This window comes from Chrysoperla carnea, chromosome X (assembly GCF_905475395.1).
Source record: "Chrysoperla carnea chromosome X, inChrCarn1.1, whole genome shotgun sequence".
Taxonomy (NCBI): Eukaryota; Metazoa; Arthropoda; class Insecta; order Neuroptera; family Chrysopidae; genus Chrysoperla; species Chrysoperla carnea.
Genome location: NC_058342.1, coordinates 11,428,459 through 11,450,718, shown reverse-complemented (window position 1 = coordinate 11,450,718; position 22,260 = coordinate 11,428,459). Strand labels below are relative to the sequence as shown.

The 22,260-nt window shown below is 31.1% G+C and overlaps 1 protein-coding gene across 2 annotated transcripts in view; it reads left to right on the top strand.

Moving 5' to 3' along the window:
- LOC123302323 (lysine-specific demethylase 6A) overlaps positions 1 to 22,260 on the top strand; it is a 113,450-nt gene that overhangs the window by 80,059 nt on the left and 11,131 nt on the right. For both annotated transcript variants that reach the window (XM_044885204.1, XM_044885203.1), the window contains 6 exons: positions 4,355 to 4,483; positions 6,752 to 6,977; positions 10,611 to 10,711; positions 12,013 to 12,344; positions 18,622 to 18,831; positions 20,654 to 21,778. In XM_044885204.1, coding sequence (XP_044741139.1) covers positions 4,355 to 4,483; positions 6,752 to 6,977; positions 10,611 to 10,711; positions 12,013 to 12,344; positions 18,622 to 18,831; positions 20,654 to 21,778 — 2,123 coding nt within the window. The remainder of the gene's footprint in view (positions 1 to 4,354; positions 4,484 to 6,751; positions 6,978 to 10,610; positions 10,712 to 12,012; positions 12,345 to 18,621; positions 18,832 to 20,653; positions 21,779 to 22,260) is intronic.

The following is a 22,260-nucleotide window of genomic DNA, read 5'->3' as shown; positions in this document are numbered from 1 at the left end:
CTAAACTCTCCAGTTTTAGAGTAAAAATTTGACAAACGCGATTTTTACGATTTTCATCCCTCAAAAAGTCTGTGAAAGAATCTCAACAACATCCCGCAAAACATTTTTGGTCTAATTTCATTTTAAGTGCTTGAATGTTAATTGTTAAGTGAGCGCGCGAAAAATCACTCAAAAATAACGATTTTCTGTTCTATACATGCTAGAAAGATAGGATTGTGGACAATTTTCGGATCTTAAAAACGGGATCCTCCAAAAATATTTAATGTGCAAATTAATCATGCTCAATGACAGATTTTGTCGGGTCTACTATGTTATAGAAGCATTATTTAGAAAAGTCGCTAAACTGAACTGTAACTCAAAATAATTCCGTTGGACTCACGTTAACGATGTAAAGTTCTTTTTTTAATCCAATTTTACTTATTAGAATTCGTACGTGTCATCAGAATTTTACATTATTAAAAAGTGAGAGATGAAAACCCAAGATGATTGGACTGTAATAAATTGAGTTTGAGTATCTTACACACTCTTCTCGTACTATAAGCTGAAACTCGTACATGATATATGAATTAGTGAGGTCAATACACTACATAATAATTTTTGTTCATTGAATCATAGTTTGTGAATGTATTATACTTACACCAGTGGCGTCCATTGCATATAGACAGATAGATGTATAAATATGTATAATCTTGTTCTGATATCTAATATTATTTATCTACGAGTACTATCAATAAACAAAAAATCTTAACGAGTATCATCTATAATTCTATACGGTATACAGATTATGCCAGCTCGTTCATTCAATTTTAAGTAACCTTACATCGCGCTGCACTAGAATTGCGCTGCTGAGAATACCTCGGGAAAGAAAAAAACTATTCGTGCCTATAAATACAATAAAATGCCACATATACGAACGCATAAATAGTCACGGTCTCCTGAGAACAAACAATATACGGCATTTGTCGAAGTAACTTCGTTTCTGGTTCATTTAAGTTCCTACACCTACAAGTTTTAGTAGTTGTAGGTACTTTTACTGTGATCTACATACAAAAAGCACTATTTCTTTTTCGTTTTATTGTTTTTTCGAGTCGCCAATATTGATTGTTTGATTTGTTTCTGGTTATAATATCAGGTGTTTAAGATTTTAGCGTTGATAATAGAGAAAAATGGATAATTTTCATTACGAAATTTGTTCAGATGGTGTGTATATAGGAAAAATAAAAAATTATGCGTTTTCAAAACTATTTTTCGATGACAGAAAGCAAGTGATTGTTAAAAGTCATTCTACACCGGATTTGCAATTAATACAAACTAATGGTAAAATCAATACAAAACAATTTCATTTATATTATTAGCTGTCAGGTTGCAAATATAGCAATTGGTTGTTTTGTTTCCTTTGTCTATTATTTACATAAAACCGTCTGGAACGGCATCTTTTACAACGATATTTATAATTTTTCTACTGCCGCAAAGGACATGATCAATCTGAAAACATTTAGAAAGCTTCCCTCAAGTATCACATCTTTGGAAAAAAATCCCTATACTCACGCCACCATCTTTTCATTCCTATTATAAAATCAGCCAATCTATGGATATTTGTGGTTACAAATACCTATATCATTATTTACTTCATGACTATGACGATGAACCAAAACCAATAATATTGGTATATTATGCAATATTTTTGATTATATAGTAGCTTTTAAAAATTTCTGTCTACCCTGTCTACAAACTCAGTGCACGCCATTGACTTACACTATGAATATACTATACACTATACGGTACAGTGTTATTAGTATGACATAACTACACAATACTCAGCCCATACGAATGAATACACTAATAAATAAATATTTTTCACTTTGTTCACAGCAAAATTCAATTGTCCGACAATTTTACCTAATATTTTATTTTATCTGCCGGTGGAAAATTTTTGTCTGAGTGTACTTAACAAAGTCATATACATGCGAACTTGTGCATTTTTTTATTTACCCCCTAAGGGTGATACCCTATTTCCGAACACCTCATTCTCTTTACAATTAAAGAAACTATGATATTTTATATTATGAACAATTCCCAACATTTTTTGATCTTTAAATTTTTTTATCTAGCCTCGCCGTTTTCGAAATATAAGCATTTGGAAAAATCAAATGCGGATTTTCACTGAAAATTCGTTATTGTGGAAAACAAAGATTATTTTGTGATTCCGGGCAAAAATTTCATTTGAAAGCAGTAAGATATTATATTTTTGACGATTCAAAGTATTTTTTAACTCGTGACAATTTTTATGAATTTATATGTTTACAATTATAAAGACTTACTCTTGACAATTTTTATCTTACCTCATCGTTTTCGATATATAAGCATTTGAAAAAAATAATTAAAAACATACTTTTTTTATGTATTGCTGAAATTAAGGCTTAAAGACGCAATTTTTTTAAACGCTTATTTATATCGGAAACGATGGAAAGGTTAGATAAAAAATGTCGAGAGTCAAAGTCTTATAAATAAAAAACGGCAAGATAAAATAAAAAATATCATGAATCAAAAAGTGTTTCGATCAAAATAATCAATCATATAGTGTTCACATCAAATTTTTGACCAGAATCACAAAAAATTGTACATTAAAAATTGTACATTATATTTTTTAAACGCTTATATATCGAAAATGGTGAGGTTTATTAAAAATTGCCAAGAGTCAAAAAAAAAAATTAAAATCGTCGAAAATATACTATAAAGTTAATTTTAAATTTAAATTTTGATCGGAACCACGAAATAATCTTTATTTTCCTCAATAACGAGTTTTCGGCGAAAATCCGCATTTAATTTTGTCAAATGCTTATATTTCGAAAACGATGAGGCTAGATAAAAAATGTCAAGAATAAAAAAATGCTGGGAATTGCTCATACTATAAAATACAATATCTATACAATCTTAAAATAAATGTAAGGAAAAGAGAATGAGATGTGCGGATGTAGAGTATTTCTGTCCCACCTTATGGTGGTAAATCGAAAAAGCACATGTTCGCATTGTATATGACTTTGTTAAGTAAGTACACTCAGGTAAATATTTTCCATCGGCTGCCATATAAATTTTTTGACGAGGAGTCTATTCCTTGGTCACATGTTTTCCGACCATAAATCTACTAACTTTAACGAATCTACACTTTTACACACAAGATCTTTTAAGTTAAAAAAAAATTAACGTTTTTTGGAATTTTATGTAAAAAACTTTCGGTTGATTGTAATTAAAAGCTCTACAACTTTGTAATAACTGGCATGGTTTTTTAGATTTTTACTAAAATAAAATTTGTTAATATGTTTGATTTCCAGCTCAGTTTACCAGTGTAAAAATTAGTGATGGGACGAATATTCGCGTATTTTGTATCATAAATTGCAAAATAATCCCAAACTTCACTAATATGTACTTTACTCATATTTTTAGATCACTTCTTAATCACGATTAAATTTGAATGTTCAACAAATGCAATTATAGTAAACTAACCTCAAAAAAAACAAAAACTGAATTTTGCTTTTCATAGACTGATTTGATTTTTTTTTAATGGACTTATACGACGGACTCTTTTACGCTAAAGCAGAATTATATGTATTAACAAGACCCGTGAGGAATTCCGCTCCCGTGGCTACTATAACCCGTTGCTACCCTGTACTCGTGATTAAAAAACAAATTCCGTAGAAAAGTGGTGAAAAAAAATCAAAAGTTATTAAATTAATATTAGGAGAACATGTTTTAAAAATAGTTTCATTTGTAACATCTTTACAGTTGCTGATTCATTTCTTAATGATGTTTTCAGTATTAGGAAAGCATCTATAAAAATTGTTTCATTCGAATCATGATTGCCTGGTCTACTAATTATTTAAATCATTTAAAATAGAGATATCTTTTTCGTTAAAGTTATTTATTATTTGTCTGGCCTGTTTTTTTTTAAGTGGTACAATTTTATTACGTGAGTATATTTTTTGTCAGAAGCCAACATAATAAGCTTGAAAATAAGGTGTGAACCATGGAATTTGATAAACGAATAAGGAAGATAAGTTATGGGCAGAAAAAAACATGCTGGAGAAATAATATATAAGGATTAATTAAGATAACCATTCACATTAGAATTAATTAGAATTTTTCTAATTCACATTAGAATTTGAGAGAAATAAACATTCGCATTCGCGAATGTGCTAAATTGAACATTCGTTCCATCACTAGTAGAAATTAGAGATTACAAAGAGTACCGTCAGTTCAATTGATCAAGAACCTAATGTACAAAGGGTTATTTAATTCATAAACTTATTCAAAATTAGCTTATTCAAAATTTTAAAATATTTTTTTTAAATTTCAGTTCGATTTCATATTGCTCACCTATACGAAGTTGAAGGGAAAATTAAATTAGCAAAAGAAAATTATGAAGAATTAATACGTGAAAAAGATTTGTCAGATGATCTACGGGCAACAGTATATAGGCAGTTGGGTAAGTTACCTTTATTTATTTTTATACCCTGATCCATTATGTGCTGCGACATTACTTTCTTCACCGACAAATAGCGCTAAAATCCTTCAGCTCGGTCTACATAAGCGCAAAGATAGAACAGGAATGTCAAACGTCCTTAAATGAGCAAAATGAATGGAAAAAATGAAAGTAAATCCGGTATGAGTTTTAGGACACTGGACATTCGAGGAAATTGTGAAGTCGACGAACTTGTTAGGAATGACACAAGGCGGCCGGGTACAAGCATCAATAGACATGCGGGAGTTCCGTTTGCGAACTGCAAGCAGCTCCTGAAAGTGCATATCTTACAAAAGGTCAATCTTAGTGCTGAAGAACTTATATCAATTCAAAGGGCCTCCATAAGCAAAATTGTGTCGGCTATTACTGGTTAGGCAGCAGGCACGCTGCCTATCACACCTGGGCCTGATAGTGTACCACGATTATACAACTAATTTTTAAACATATCTTACCTTCAAAAATCGGCAGTAAAGCGAGCGTGGCCGCTTTGTTAGTTAATCAATTTCTAAACTTTTGACTTTCTTTTCTCTCCGGCTTCCGTATTTATTTTGTTGCTGATGCACCGTAACAAGTAAAAGTGTGAGCAGCAACAAGTTTTCATCGAGAAAATCGGAAGTTAAGCTAGCGTAATTTTTCGGTGAACCGGTTTCTAAATTTTTCCTACTTTCGGGTTTAATTTTGTTACTGAATACAGACATGCTGCGAGTAGCAACTAATTTTTAAAAAGAGATTAATTTTGCTGTCAAAACTCGAAAGTTAAGCTGGCGTGGACAGTGTTAGTGATAATTTTTTGCCAAAATTGGAAAAATTTAATTTTCTCAAATATTTTTAAAGCAACAAATTAGCAAAAAATTGACTTACATTTACACAATGTATCACACCTTTATTGATTTTTTTCACGCTAACTTAACGTTAAGATCTCGAAATTTCTCAATCGGTTTGAGTAACAAAATCGTCTTTTTTTTTTTTTTGGCAACAAATTAGCAACTAAAGGCAACAAATTTTATGATTTTTTTCAATTTCCGGAGATTTTACACTGCCAGACTCACTTGAACCAGCCTTTCTTTGACGATCTTTCCGATTTTAGTATGTTGACGTTAAAGCACTTCTACTTCTCTTTAATAACTACAAATGGTTCATGGAGTAGTGGTCGGGGATGAGTTAATTTTTCGGTATCACAAAGCTCCCTTTCGTCTAAGTGTGTCCCATACCATGACAGCCAATCTAACCTAACCTAACCTAACATATAGAAAAAAACTCGTGAGGAACAAATCCCGATCACTAACGCCATATTTTTATACCATGTATATATGAAATATACATAGTATATTAAGTTTAGTCCCAAGTTTGTAACGCTTAAAAATAATGATGCTAGGAAAAAAATTTTGTCATAAGTGTTCATAAAATCACCTAATTAGTCCATTTCCGGTTGTCCGTCCGTCCGTCCGTATGTGGACACGATAACTCAAAAACGAAAAAAGATATCGAGCTGAAATACAGCGTATTCAGGACGTAAAATGTGAGGTCAAGTTCGTAAATGAGCATCATAGGTCAATTGGGTCTTGGGTCCGTAGGACCCATCTTGTAAACCATTAGAGATAGAACAAAAGTTTAAATGTAAAAAATGTTCCTTATCAAAAATTAAACAACTTTTGTTTGAAACATTTTTTCGTAAACATCACTGTTTACCCGTGAGGGCGCCAATTAGGCTGAAATTTTATAATATGTACTATACTTGATTATCAGTTATGTATGTGTCACATGTTGTATGTGTAATGTGATAAAGAAATCAACACCGACTATGCATGGTATTTCAACAATTAACTCAGTCAATTGTTTGTTTTCACTTGTTCTTTCATATGCTTGCATTATTAGATAACTTTTTAACGAAATAGGATTTTTGTGTTATAAAATTTTTGACATTGCTGGAAAACACTCTCTTTACACTTCAAATTATATATAAATTTTTAACCCTCTAGGTCAGTTTGTAGATGCACAATGCCTTTAACACGTCGAAAAAAGCGGTTTTTCCCTAGAGATTCCCTTTCAAGTTGCTTTAATCAACCACCACTTTCATCAATCCGTCTAGTAAATGACATTGCATAAAATATAATTTGAAACTACTTGTCTTAAGACAATTGTTTGCTTCAAAATTTGAATTATAACCTACCTAATTACTGAATTCTAAGATAGTTGAATTTGTTGGTTTATAGAAATATATTCTTTTTTCAGGATGGATGCACCATTCTATTGAATCATTAGGAGAAAAAACACAGAGAACAGCTGTTGCAATACATTGTTTACAAAAATCTATTGAATTTGATCGACAATCTGGCCAAAGCTTATATTTATTGGGTCGATGTTATGCAAGTATTGGAAAAGTTCATGATGCATTTATTGCTTACAGAAACTCTGTTGAAAAATCCGAGGGCAATGCAGACACATGGTGCTCAATTGGGTAAGTAGATATTTCATATCAAATATTGCAAATGTCTTTTAACGTGTCAATTTCCAAAGCAAAAAGTTTCTTTCAATGTGATCAGTACCTTGTTTTGTGTTCTTTTTAGCCGGTGCTAGATTTTGTAATTTGAATTTATCAATGCCTTCTCATAATTCGCCATGTCGTCGGGTTCGCCTTTTTTTTATAAACTCGTTAGCTACCATTGTCTATTTTTGTAAACATAGGTTTTGAATCTTCTTCAGTTGAAATTTCCGAGATGATTTTTGCCGATCCGGCAATAAGTGTTTAAAAATTTTCTGTGCCTTCTTAAAAACCGGCAGCTATCGCCATAACAGTCTCTAATTCTAGCCTCCAGAAATGGTCCATGAAATGAGTTTAACTCGAACCACATTTTTCTAAAATACAATATTAGCCCTATTTAAAGCTAACTCACTCACTATTCAAATTAAGATGAGCATTTCTGTGGGCTGTATTATGCATTTTGTTAAAATATATCCCCTTAAGGACCCACAATAAAAATATTTAGCTAGATTATAAAATTATTAATTAGCTAGACCGGTTTCGATTGCTTTGGCAATCCTCTTCAGTAGCATTAAACCTCTTAAAATTAAAAAGTCTTAAAATTAAAAAATATTTACAAATCCGAAAAAAGAACCGCATCAATCTGAAACAAATAATAATAAAATATTACCCTTAAAATTAAAATAAAATTATTTACCCGATTATAATAATAATAAATCTTTATGTTACACCCTCTAAAATAATGTAACTGCCTGCTTTCACCTAAAACACAATAAAATATTAAGTTTTAATCCTAAGATAGGATTATCGTTATGAAAATATCAAAAAACCAAGGGATTAAGCCTGAAAATAAAGTATAAGATAAGAAAAGTTGTAAATATAAAATAAAAAACACAGAAATAAAAATAAAGAGAAAATTAAATTACCAACAAATTAAAAATTTTTATCCTCGGTATACCTAAAACAGAATAAATAATTAGAATTTAGAAAAACCTGTAACAAACCAAAATAAAATTAAATGAAAATAAGCAAGTTAAAAACAAAAATTAAAAAAAAAAATTAAAAAATAAAAATAGAATTAATTAAAGAACAATAGAATAAGTATTACCAAATGAAGTAAAATGGTGTACCTAAAACAGAAGAAATTATTAATTAGCGTACCTAAAACAGAATAAATTATTTATTAGTGTACCTAAAACAGAAGAAATTATTAGTTAGTGTACCTAAAACAGAAGAAGTTATTAGTTAGTGTACCTAAAACAGAATAAAATATAAAATAAATAAAAAAATGAAAGTGAGCAAAATTATAAAAATGCAAGAAAATAAGTTGAAAAAATAAAAAATTTTACCAAATGACAAACTGAAACAAACAAAAAATCAAATTAAGTAAAAATGATAAGCAAAAATAAAAAATAAAAATTAAATCAAAAAATAATAATAGGAAAGATAAATAAAAAAGATGAAAAATAGCATAAAATATCGATTCTCGAGACAACACAAATGAAACAGGTAACTAAAAGAAACCCTGCCCAAATTGTTTCTTCTGTTTTAGGTACACTAACTAATAATTTCTTCTGTTTTAGGTACACTAATTAATAATTTATTCTGTTTTAGGTACGCTAATTAATAATTTCTTCTGTTTTAGGTACACCATTTTACTTCATTTGGTAATACTTATTCTATTGTTCTTTAATTAATTCTATTTTTATTTTTGTTTTTAACTTGCTTATTTTCATTTAATTTTATTTTGGTTTGTTACAGGTTTTTCTAAATTCTAATTATTTATTCTGTTTTAGGTATACCGAGGATAAAAATTTTTAATTTGTTGGTAATTTAATTTTCTCTTTATTTTTATTTTTATTTCTGTGTTTTTTATTTTATATTTACAACTTTTCTTATCTTATATTTTATTTTCAGGCTTAATCCCTTGGTTTTTTGATATTTTCATAACGATAATCCTATCTTAGGATTAAAACTTAATATTTTATTGTGTTTTAGGTGAAAGCAGGCAGTTACATTATTTTAGAGGTTGTAACATAAAGATTTATTATTATTATAATCGGGTAAATAATTTTATTTTAATTTTAAGGGTAATATTTTATTATTATTTGTTTCAGATTGATGCGGTTCTTTTTTCGGATTTGTAAATATTTTTTAATTTTAAGACTTTTTAATTTTAAGAGGTTTAATGCTACTGAAGAGGATTGCCAAAGCAATCGAAACCGGTCTAGCTAATTAATAATTTTATAATCTAGCTAAATATTTTTATTGTGGGTCCTTAAGGGGATATATTTTAACAAAATGAACTCACTCACTGACTGATATACTGATACAAATCTTAAGTCATTCTAGTACGATTCGAATCTGGAAATTTTTCGAATCAGTTTAAATTTCTAAGAAAAGTTTTAGCCTAGCTTCTTTCGCCATTTACAGCACATTTATAGGATTTTCTGGTAGTCAAATTTTTTAGAGCCAAGCGATAACCAGTCATCATTGAGATAAAATACGCAACAATGAAAACACCCACATACACTGAAAATTTATTAAAGGAACAAAATATTACCTTAATTTCAAACAGCTGTATCTCCGCGATAAATTAATGAATTTAGAACTTCAATATGTCATTTGAAAAACTTGTCTTTTCTAGTTTTTGAATCTATTGCTCAAAAATTGTAATCAGCTCTTGCCGTTTTGCACGGAGGATTTGAAAGGGTGAAAATTTTATCCCCAAATGTTTTATGAAGGTTAGAAGCATACCAAAATTTTAAAAATTATTTTTACAACAAATTTGTTAAGATCACTCGAAAGCTTGTTTATTTTTCTTAATATGAGCTATAAAAAAATTCCCGTACGACCGTTTTGGACCAAATCCTGTATCATTTGAAATTATCATCATATTGAAATTGTTTTCATTAAAATCGAAAACTTAAACTGCTTTTTTAGCACATGCATATTGTGTTTTAAAAATTTTTACCGCCTAAAATATGGAAAAATTCTACTTTTTGACATGTTTTAAAAACGAAAAGTGTGAGAGTGGTAAAAGAAGGCATTTTAAGTTTTCCAATGATATGAAAAAAATTTCAGTGCCGTGATTATTTTAGATGATACAGGATTTTAAATACAGAAGTGTCAATTTTGCATTGAGAGCAAATATCTTGATCCAAAAAGGTTGTTTATAGCTCCTTTTCAAGAAAAATAAACAAGTTTTCGAGTGGTCTTAACAAATTTGTTGTAAAATAATTAAAATTTTGGTACGCTTCTAAATTGCATATAAATTTGAGGGATAAAATTTTTCACCCATTCAATCCTCCGTGCAAAGCGATAAGGGGTGATTATAATTTTTAAGCATTATACATTCCAAAGCTAGAAAGTACAATTTTTCAAATGAGCTATTAAAGTTTCAAATTCGATGATTTTTCGATATTTGAAATTTGAGTAAAATTTTGTTCTTTTAATAGATTATCGCAGTAATATATGAATATAGTGTCTCGCCCGACTGTCGGTTTCCATTTCGCTGCCGTGCAATCGTGCATTCGTCGGATCATTTTTAGGATTAATATATAACATACCAAATAAATAAATTAAAATTTATAAAATTTTTTTTTTCAGTGTGTTATACCAGCAACAAAATCAGCCTATGGATGCATTGCAAGCATATATATGTGCCGTTCAATTAGATAAGGAACACACTGCAGCTTGGTCGAATCTAGGTAAAAAACGTTTGATTGTTAAATTTTGGATACACCTATTACTCCAATTATTTGGTTCAAAAAAAGGGATTACCTGGAAAGTTTTCCGAGAGTTTTTAAAATAGTGATTTTATAGATTTTGAGGTTCTCTTTTCGAACTTTTACTTTGCTACTAATGCTTTTTGGAATGTACACTTGCGAACAATAAAATTTCCTCAATTTGATGTACATCAGATACATTTGATGACATTAAAACTAGAGATGAAACGATTATCCGGTATTCAGCAGGATACCAGATAGTAATCGAATATTCGGCCGAAATCCGTATAATAAAATTAAAAATTATTAAATTAAAAAAATTCTCAGTATTTTACACAAGTTTATTTTAATAATCGCGCGTAAAAAATGTTTGTTATATTAATTATTTTAGTACTCAAAATTAACGAGTGGCAAAATTAACGAGTGCTGATTCAAATGAATTGAATGAACCAAATGTATGGGTCGTGATTGCGATCGATTCGAGATGCCTTTAAGAAAAGTCAATCTCGTTAGCAATTTTATTTTGTTTTTCTTGATTGCGACAATCACTACTATTGCCCTTTGCCACTTCTTTGAAACAGTCCCAAAAAGTGTCATGAGCATTACATGTGAAGTTGGATCCATTTTCATCTTCTTCCATTCGTTTAGCAGGTCAATCCGACGATGATCTGTTGCTGTCAGAAAAAAATTCGTCGGAAGAGTTTTTTATATACTCTATCATCATTTTCTGTCGGGCTTTTTCAGTTTCAAGAAGTCCTAAATAGTTTGACTTGAACCTTTAGTCTAAAAAGGTAGCCATTAGGTAGTTTGGAATCTCTTCTAAGGATTTACAACGACTTTCCAATTCAGCTGTCAAAGAAGCTCTCATACGATCTAAGTCCGGTGAACTTGATCTCAATCAAAATATTCCCAAATTGGCAATCGGTTTTTTGATGATTTCATTTCTTGTTAATCAATCAAACATAAAACCACGACGACAAGTGAAAAGAAGTGGAACTACCGGGCCAAATAAACGGTAGCAGGATATCCGGCGCTTCGGCCTCGTATCTTGCCGAATATCCGGTATCCGGCTAAACCACTATCCGTTTCATCTCTAATTACACATATTAAATAATGTGTGTTTTAACGCCACCCATTTTGATCGAAAATCGAAATTGGACCCAAAATTTCGTTACAATTCTGAAGTTTTAGTTGGCAAAAAGGTTAGTTTATCCAAAAGATGCAAAACAGGAATAGAAATTGGAACTATTTGTAGTTTATTAAAATAAAACATTTTGTTTTAGGTGTATTATATGAAAGTTGCAATCAAATTAGAGATGCATTTGCTTGTTATGTTAATTCTATGCGAGGATACAATTGCCAAGATGCATCACAGTATTTAACACCGGCGAGTGTAAGTGCTATAGGAATTCCTGGTTTACCTAATCCAACATTAGCGCACAGAATCAAATTCTTAAAAGGGCAATTAGCCAACGCTCCAATGCCAAGTATCACTAGTAAACGGCGTCAATTGCTGTCGATTGAAGAGGCGTGGAACCTTCCAATATCTGCGGAGATGTCGTCCAGACAACAACAATCACAGAACAATCAGCAAAACCGTCTTCAGCAATGCAAAGTATGATTATTTATTTTTTATTTATTTATTTTTTTTTTTAATTACATTATGCGAAACGATTTTGGAATTCCGGATACTATTAACTATGTTCTATGAAATTTAACCCGAACTTGAGAAAAACTTACAAGTGGTAACGAAATTTAAAGATACAAAAGTATATTCATCTCAAAAATAGAACTTTAAACCAAAAAACTTTTTAATTACCCATCACATGAGACATGAGTAGTGAGGTATTTGAACACAAAATTACCGACCTACGTACCTTAGCTTTTACACGCCAAGTCTTATAATAGTGAGTTTTCATTTTCAGAACCAAAAGTCATGGAAAATTTAAAAAAATCAAAAATCTTTACAATTATGTGAAAAAAGTTTTGAGGTCATATCTTAAAAAGTTACGTGTTAGACTAATTTGCTTTGCATTTTCGTGAACAAGTTCAATTTGATAGAAAATAGTTATTTAGACTACGGGTATTCAAAAATAATTCCACATTATAAATTGGTCGCACAGTGTTATTCAAGGTAATATTCCACTCTGGACCCTCAAAAAACAAGCGAAAATTTAAAAAAAAACTAGAGAGCTGTTAAAAAAACAAAATAAGTTTTATTTGTAAATAGGTATTATAGTAAAAAACATTTGTATAATCTCATTCTGCTTTTAAATCAGTTGAAATCGGATTGATATGAAGTATTCTATATTTGTGGGCGAAATATCCATTTTGGACCAATTTACCAAGATATTGAATTTGTAGAATAAAAAAAATTAAACTTTTTGTTGTGGAGTACGTAAAGCAACCGTTAAAATGCAATTGCGATAAAAACATTTGAAAGCTCGTACAGGTAATAATTTCGTCCAAGCTTAAAATAACATGCTTATACATAGTGTTCCAAAAAAAATGTATACACACTTTGCGTGATTATAAACAGTATATATTTTGTTGGATTACAGATTTAAAATACAAATTAAAGAAGATAGAAGAATTTTTTTATTCAGCGCAAATGTTCAAATTGATGCACATTTTAATCCAAACATTGCCGATAGCGCGAAGCAATGGAATTGCAAACGTAGTGAATCATTTCATTAAGAATTTTGTTGCATTCTCTATGAATTGCCACCTTCAATTGATCGACTCTTGTCGGTTTCGACAAATAAACCTTACCTTTGAGTCGCCAGTGGTCTGAAGACGGCGGACGCCTTTCAATTGCACCTCTGCGACCAATATTCGGTAGAGTTTCTTTGTGACAAGCTCTCTCATTACGTGCTCTCACATGATAGTTTCATCTTGCTGGAAATAATAGTCCTCTTCATCCTCAAACTGCTCGCGAATACTTGGCATGATATTTTCATACAACAAATTCAAGTAAATAGCACCAGTCACAGTGTTATCAAAAAAGAATGTTTCAATTAAACCCTGCGCTGACAATCCACACCACACTTTTACTCCTGGTAAATTTAAATGATGTTCTTCTGTAATATGAGGATTCTCTGATGCCCAGTAGCTTAAATTGTGGCGATTGATCAATCCGATTGTAATGCGTCGATGGATTTATCAGAAATCATCTTATTGCACTTTCACAACGTTCTCACACTTATGATAGCACTTTAAGATAAATTTATTTTTTTCAATGTCTAGTCTAATATCAGTCATTATTTTAAATGGTTTATACATAGAAAAAAAAAGAAGAAGTAAAAAGAGGTATTAAAGTGTGTATACATTTTTTTGGGGAAACTCCGTATAAACGTACGCTATATGTGACATTAGTATTGATACCATATTTAATACTGATACATTGTATATGTCGTAGCCAACTAATTTACTTAACCGTTCAGTAAACAGCCTAGCCTTTTTACTAAACGACGTTGTTCAACTAGCGTCGTGAACGATATTCAGCCGTAGCGTCTAATACAACAGTTAATGCATTGGCTAGCTGATGCTTAGATCATTCATACAATTGTTATTTAAGGAAATTGTTTTTTAAAGTAATTTAAAATATAACAGATTTAGGAAAAAATAGAGCGATACAAATTTCTATAATAGTGTCTCAACGCAGGGGATGAAAATTTCAGAACCTAACCAATTCCTCTATAGTTGAAAAACTCAACCCATTCAACTCGTAGAGTCTGGGCCTATAAAATTTTCGATTTACTTTTTTCCAATTATCAAATATAGTGCAACCTTAATATAACATACCTCAATAAAACGAAGTTCTGTATTTAATAAATTCTTCGTAATCCCCTTGAATTGTCCATAAGAGCCAGTGTTGAATTTACTTTTACATTGCCCTTTATAACGAATTTTCAACTATAAAAAAAGCGTATATGTCTCTAATTAACGAATTTTGACAACCCGAAAACTTTTTATAACGTTTCCACCAATATATGTTCCAATAGTATGTGATTCAAATCCCGACAGGTTCCGATAAGATTTTTTCGAAAAACAATCAATCTGCCCATGTCATTAGCCTGGCTGATTTAATGAATTACTATCGTTCAGGCCGCTAGTTGAACGGCGCCGTTTAGTATAAAGGCTAGACTGTTAATTGATTGTCTAATTAAGATAGTTGGCTACGACATAAACAAATATACACAAGTACATATCCAGGGTCAGTAATTTTAATGTATAATGGCTAATAGCTCGTTTTGTAATTAATTAATCTAAAAATAATTTGCAAAGTTTGATGAGGGCCATCATGTTCTCACATCAGATTGAACCTAGTTCTTCCGGTTTTTTTTAAATAATTAATTTAGATCCTAAAAAATAAGAGATAGAATAACACTATGAATTAGAGAGTTGATTGATCCTCATAAAAAACTAACATTTTTCATAAAAATTCGAAAATCGTCAGCTTTCAGGGGAAATACGATGTTCCCCATCAAACTTTGAATAAGTTATATTTTGATTAGTTAACTACAAAACGAGATATTTTATAGATTAAAAATGACCCACCCTGTATATAAGCTGAAAGTATCTTTTTGTATATCTTTTAAACAAATCGGACCAGGACCGTTTTCTTAATTTCAAAAAATTCGTCATAAATTATTTTATTAATCAGTTGGTTTTGAAAAAAACCTGTAGAAAAATTTTGAAATAATGATGTCACTTTTAGTCATCTGATATATTTAGCCCATGCAAAAATCTCCAACTATGAGAGCGATCCCTTGCCAGACGGTTAAAAAGTTAAAAATTTAGCAATTCTCAAGGGGGTCGCTATTTTTAAAATCTACTGAAATTGACAGATTCTACTAACCCTAAGAAGATATTATCTCGCATCATCACGGTTTATGGCGGTTTTTTGAAAATTCTAGTTTTGAATATTACCTCAATCTTTCACAGAGTTAGCTTATACAGTTAATCCTTTTTGGTCGACATCATTTTAAAATTTCTTTCTTCCTTCTATGTACCTTACGACAATTAGAGTAAAATTTTAATATTACGTCAGCGAAAAATTTTTGAATAATGCAAACTAGTATTATATAAGGTGTATTAAAAACAGGCCCCAATCTAAAGTGGGTCAGCGGAGCAAATTCAAGAAGCTTTTTCTTTACAAAAATGCTATTTTTGCAGCTTTAAAGATGTACGAGCGCCAGGGAAATTTTAGATAATAGCCTTGATTTGTTTTTGCATGAAGTTGGGCTAAATCTAAACCAATTCTGAAATTTTAGAGGGGGGGGGGTTGTTCGATTATTTAAATAAATAAATGACTTCAAAATTAAGCACATTTAACATTGGTCTTTTGGTAAAACGGTAGATGGATTATATGTTTTCATAGATTTCTCCAAAACTAATCGGTGAAAACAAAAAAAAAACTATTTAAATTAAAGTTAAAACCTTAATAAATTATTGAAAACAAAAAACCTGTTGTGCCCGACTAATTAAGGACCTATGAGATGGTAGTGGGGACACAAATAAAATAAAATATATATTTTCTATTTTAATGGTGAATTATGTTATCACTTGACAATATAAGACGAAAGTAAGAATAAAATTTGCCGATATGTGGAGTTATTTTCAAAGTTTCGAAAATTGAAAATTTTGTTTAGTTATCTAGCTTTCGATTTTTCAAAAACCAAGTACAAGTCTAAATTTGCCTTGGCGCTCGTACTACCTTAAATCCTTAGACAGATCAACATTTTAAAGTGGTGTTATGCCTCCCATTAACCAACTACAAAACGGAATATTTAGGTGTATAGATTAAAATGGTCCATCCTGTATATACTTTAAGGAATTTTTAGTAATAAAAGCCAGATGCTAGATGATAATATTAAAAACTAATTAAACAAAGATTATACGGTTAAAAATTAATTAATTGTTAAATTTAACAAAATTAAATTTATATTATGAGTCAAAAAGGTTATTTCGATTACAAGTAATTTTAATTAACAACATCATTAAAAAGAAATCTAATACAGTGGAAAGAAACTCGATTAACCGGACTAAATTGTCGTTAGATATTCGGATGAGTGGATGTATAGAGAAAAGCGATTTTTGTAGATACATGTTATTACATTAGGTTTTAAAAACAATAAAAACAGATTAATTTTATAAACAAAAATAAATGTTGATTAAGGGTCTAGGGCAGTCACAATTTTCAAAAAATATTTATTTATTTATTAATTTTTAAGTGTAATATCTTGGAAATCTTATATGAAAATATCAAGAGAATCCGACGAAAACTTTTCGACATAACATACTCTATACATAAATCGAGTGTAAAATTTAAAACGTGTTTTTCTCAAAACTATGTTTTACCATTGTCATTTAAAAATCGATCGGTGAATTTAAATGAAAATCCACCTTTTTTGTAACAAATGAAACTAGTGCCTGGTTGGAAGGATTTTAGTTAATTCACTGTTGGTTTCTGAAAAAAAAAAAAACAAACAAACAAAAAAAACAGGCCATCTGGTACTAGATTAACTGTTAAAATACTGCCTTCGATACATATGGCGATTAAAATCAGTTGGGGGGCCCAAATTAAGGTTAAAGATTTCTTACAAATGAAACAAAAATGCAATGCATTAAATTAAATTTAATATTTATTGATTATAAATTATCACTTTCTCCTAGAAATTGAGCTAGCCAAACAATTCAAATTAAATATATACTTTTTTATCTTTTTTTGCGGCAAATTGATTTATTAAATCATAGCTGAAGATGACATGTCTGAGAATAGTGACAAGTCTGATAGCCTTTCCTGTTCCATCGTAGTCCTTAGCTTATTTTTTATCAGTTTTAATTTTGAAAAAATTCAGCTGTTGCGGTTGTATCTGGAAGGGTCAATAATAGAAAGCATGTTGTTACTGAATTTTATCAGCAATAATTCCATGACTTCCTTAATGGAATGCATTTTTTGAATTTCAGATTTAAGCATGTTTTCAGAGCAATTAATTATTGTTCATAACATTTTACTAATTTTTGCTTACACACGTTAGGGGCCTCTGTAGCCCGGGGGAGGGTGTATCATTGATACGGCGGTAGCTACGCCCCTGATAATGATGTAGTATTATTACTTTTATAAAATAAATAAAATCACTGATAAAAAAACATGATTAAAAATTCTTGATTTTTCGTGCTTCTGACTGTCCCTAACTCCTTAAGAAATTGTTAAAAGGTACATTTTCGTTCGTACGTTTGTGTCCATGGTATGTAAATAAATAAAATTACTAAAATACTACAACCTCAATCATAAAATAAAATATAAAGTTTAATTTCTTTAAAATATTTGGTAATGACTTATCTTATTGCCAGACCGAATAATTGTGAATCTATATAAGATAGGCCGAATAATCGAGTCTCTTCCTATTGAACTTTCGATGTGGGCCAAAAAGTAAAAACTGTTACAGGGCATATTATTATAAATTATATGTACAATAATATATTTTTTATCTTATGCTACACTTCAATTTATGAGATAAGTAAAAGGTTCATTGTTATATAAGAGATTTTCAAATTTATTTAATAAATCTTGTTTTTATATCGATGTTTCGATAAATCAATATTTTTATCAACAACCTGAATGTCTACTGGTTAGTCTCCATATGTCACTAGCGCTCAAGTGTAACTGTTAATTGTCGGCATGTGAAAAATTTCATCTTTAGATTAGGTTTATTTTAAATCAAATCAAAATGAATTGAATTTAAAGATATCCGTTCCTATGCCCTCACGATAATTACATGACAGTGCCCTTACTGACACTGGGAGCTACTATGTACAGTTTGAACGTCTCTAATTAACTTGCAATAAATTCATAAATTTTCTAATATATTTTGATATGATTACAGCCTCAAGGACCACCACCACCGTATCCAAAACGGTTTAAAAATGAAGGTCAAACAGCAGCATCACAACAGCCACCATTCTTTCTTGGACCCCAACAACTTAATAATCTACAGTTTTTACAACAAAATATGGCTAATTTAAATCCACAACAACAGAATTATTTGCAACAACTTCAACATCAATATAGACTTATGCAACAGCATCAACAACAGGTAATCATTTTATTTTAACATAGATAAAATACATCCGTTATGATAATAATAATAATACTAGTATAAAAACATAAAAGGGATATCGAAAATCGATCCTTGAAAGCAACTTGCCACCCGAAGACGAGAAGTCTCAGGGTAAGAGTTGTTATTTTAAGCAAATGAAGCAATAAAATTCTGTAGAGGCCAGCTGCTCTGTAGGGATTTATCCCAGTGTTGAAGGATCCAAGGTTTCGGATTCAAATATATTAATCGTCGTTTATACAGGTCCTATAAGAGGGGTCATCAGAAATCCTTTTTAGTATACTGTCAAGAGTCTAATCACCCTTCTCAATTGTGTTCTAGTAAGTTTCAAGCGAGCACGTCGAATTGCCTAGCTGTGGTTATACACAATTGGATGCCATTCGCAAAGTACCAGTAATCAAAATGGAAATGTCGTAGCTATTCCTTGATTCGGTAAATTATGAAACATTTTGATATGGACAGGCTCAGGTTAAAGGGGCGTTTGAGACTAACCCTCTCGTGCAATGAGTCTGCTGCTTCACTCCCTTTAACACCAAAGTGGCCCGATTCCCAAATCAGTCTGACTTTGTTATTTAATGCCAGGCGATTCAGTTCTTCGAAGCATTCATAGACTATCCTCGATTGAAATCTTGACGCCTTAAGGGCTCGATGAACAGCCTGACTATCTGAGAAGATGCTGATCTGTGGCCCACTGTAATGACTGATTGAAAATTCATCACATATAGACCGAGAAAAATTGATTTCTTTAATCTAGGCCCATAAACCCTCGCACTTTACTTGTTCGATCTTTTAATTCTGCTTTACAATAACTTATATTTAACAAAAATAGAAATTGGAATCAATTAAATTGTACTACTAGAATCGAAAACACACTTTGAAGTTCCCAAGGCTGGTCTCGGTAAAATAACGTATAGATAGATATCCGACACTTGAACCATCCGTATAAAGATATGGTCCAGGATGGCGAAAAGTTAGTTACAGAACAGTGGAACCCATCCTACACCATTTTCACAGTTTGAATCAAGTCTCCAACCTGTTTATTTTACTCGCATGACCGGTGTTTATAATACAGTGCCACGGAACATCTAGAAGCGCGTCCAGCGCAGCGGGATGATTGTTTGACCCGCAGCTGTTTCATCCGTTATAACTACCATTGTTAAGATCGCGTCAATCATAAACACTTGTACGGTGATGTGAATAGTTTTAGTCGTTGTGGAGACGAATAAAGGTTTCTTTTATGTTAGGAAAACTATTTACTCTGTCGATAATGCGTTTTAATACATGTGAAAGTGTATATGTTTGTTTCTTACGTTTTTACGAAAAAATCACCGAATCTAATTGTTTTCTTGAGAATATTTTCTATTTGATCGAAGTCCAAACACGGCTAGTGCTTATACAAATAACAAATATATTTTCAAGGACTTTTACGTATGCCTCTTAATAAATGTCGCCGTGCGTTGAAATCGCCTTTCTTCATCTCAGTATGTTACCGTCTGTAATTTTTAACGCTCCTTTAGTATTCTAATTTTACGTGTCTGTGATACGGGCGAATTCATTTTGGACCAAATCACGAATGTTAAAAAAAAAAGACTTAAGGCGTTTTTCAATCGATTCTCATTGAACTCTTTAAATCTTTCGTAAGCATAAAATTCCTTCTTTCGTAAAGCAAAGACTTTGTTCAATGATTACGTTTTTTTTACAAGTCCAGGCGATCTAATGTAGATTTAACCAGGACTTGAAATAAGCACAAGAAAATCATAGAAATATAAACTGATTTAATAAAATATTTTTTTTCCAAAAGGTGAGACTTCAACAGCAAAGGGCAGCTGGATTAGCTGGAAGTGGAACTGCGAGCAACAATTTGTCGCGTCCATCGTTTGTATCCAACACTAATAGTGGAAATTATGCAACAACAGGTGGCTTAGTTCAACCTGCTGTTAATAATAAACAACATCCGCTATCTTTATCGGGAGCTGGACTTCAAACTCCCTTCCAACCACAAGTTTCTTCATCTTCAATACAAGCTCCTTCACCACAACCTGTAAACGAATCATTAGGTGTTACAGATCAAGAACTTCGTGATTTATTATCCCATAAAGACTTAGCAACGAGTTTAGCTGAAGACTTATTAAAGCATTTTGGTTCTGGAGATATTGAAGTGAAGGATGAAGTTTCTGAATCACCTGAGATTGGAGGTCTAAGTTCAGGTCCATTTTCGCCTTCGAACGTTGATTCGAAGTATAATGTAAAGGAAATTAAAGGCGAATTAAAGTCGCCGGATGCTTCGGGACGTGATAATTCGTCGGATGCGTCTCAAAAAGTAGATACAATTAAAGTAGAGGATACAATTATAAAAGAGGAATTGGATACGACTTCGAGTAGTCCTATCAAAGCCGAAATACCTATTGATGTTGAAGATATTCGTGAATCGAAAACAGATGTAGAGTGTAATATTGATATGGATGCCAAATCTATTGTCGAATCATGCAAAGGAATCGGACGGAAAGGAATAATTAGTAACTCAATATTATCAGAGAATTCGCCGCCACCGGCACCGCCAGATCCACCATCAGTAATTCTAACAAAAGATCAACTTAATCCTCCAACTCCTTCTGTTTATCTTGATAATAAAAAGCAAGCTTTTAGCCCACAATTGCAAGAGTTTTGTTTGAAACATCCCATTGCTGTTATAAGAGGCTTGGCTGCTGCTTTAAAATTAGATTTGGGTTTATTTTCAACTAAAACATTAGTTGAAGCAAATCCAGATCATTCAGTTGAAGTTCGTACACAAATGCAACAGCCAGCAAATGAAAATTGGGATCCACAATTGGGGCGAAAAGTTTGGGCATGTATTTCACATAGATCTCATACAACTATAGCTAAATATGCCCAATATCAAGCTTCTAGTTTTCAAGATAGTATTAAGGTATGTTAATTTTTCTTTTATATAAATGTATTGGATTTGGTTAGCGTATTTAAAAATTTTTTTTTTGTTCCAATTAAGGCCTACATTATAAGAAGAGGAGCACAGAAATTTGTTAATTTTTATCCCTCCAAACAATGAAACTATCATTATCTTCACCCAACTTGCCTTTCACAAACGTTTTAATTTATTCCGTTCAATTTTTTAACTTGATTAGAAATAGATTTTTCTTAGGTGAAAACTTTCAGGGAAATGATGCCTCGATCTGAGTTAGAATAATGTCATTAATTGGTGCTTCTCGATTATTAAAAAATTCGTATTAAAGCTAGAACAGCCAGAATTAGCGAACGTTTTTTATCGAAATACTGTTATGATCTCTCATGAAATTCGTCGAATCACTCGGTAGTATCTCTCTGTTGTAGTTGTTAAGTCAGTTTTATGATTCTCATATATTTTATAGTAATTGCAGTTTTACATACAATTCA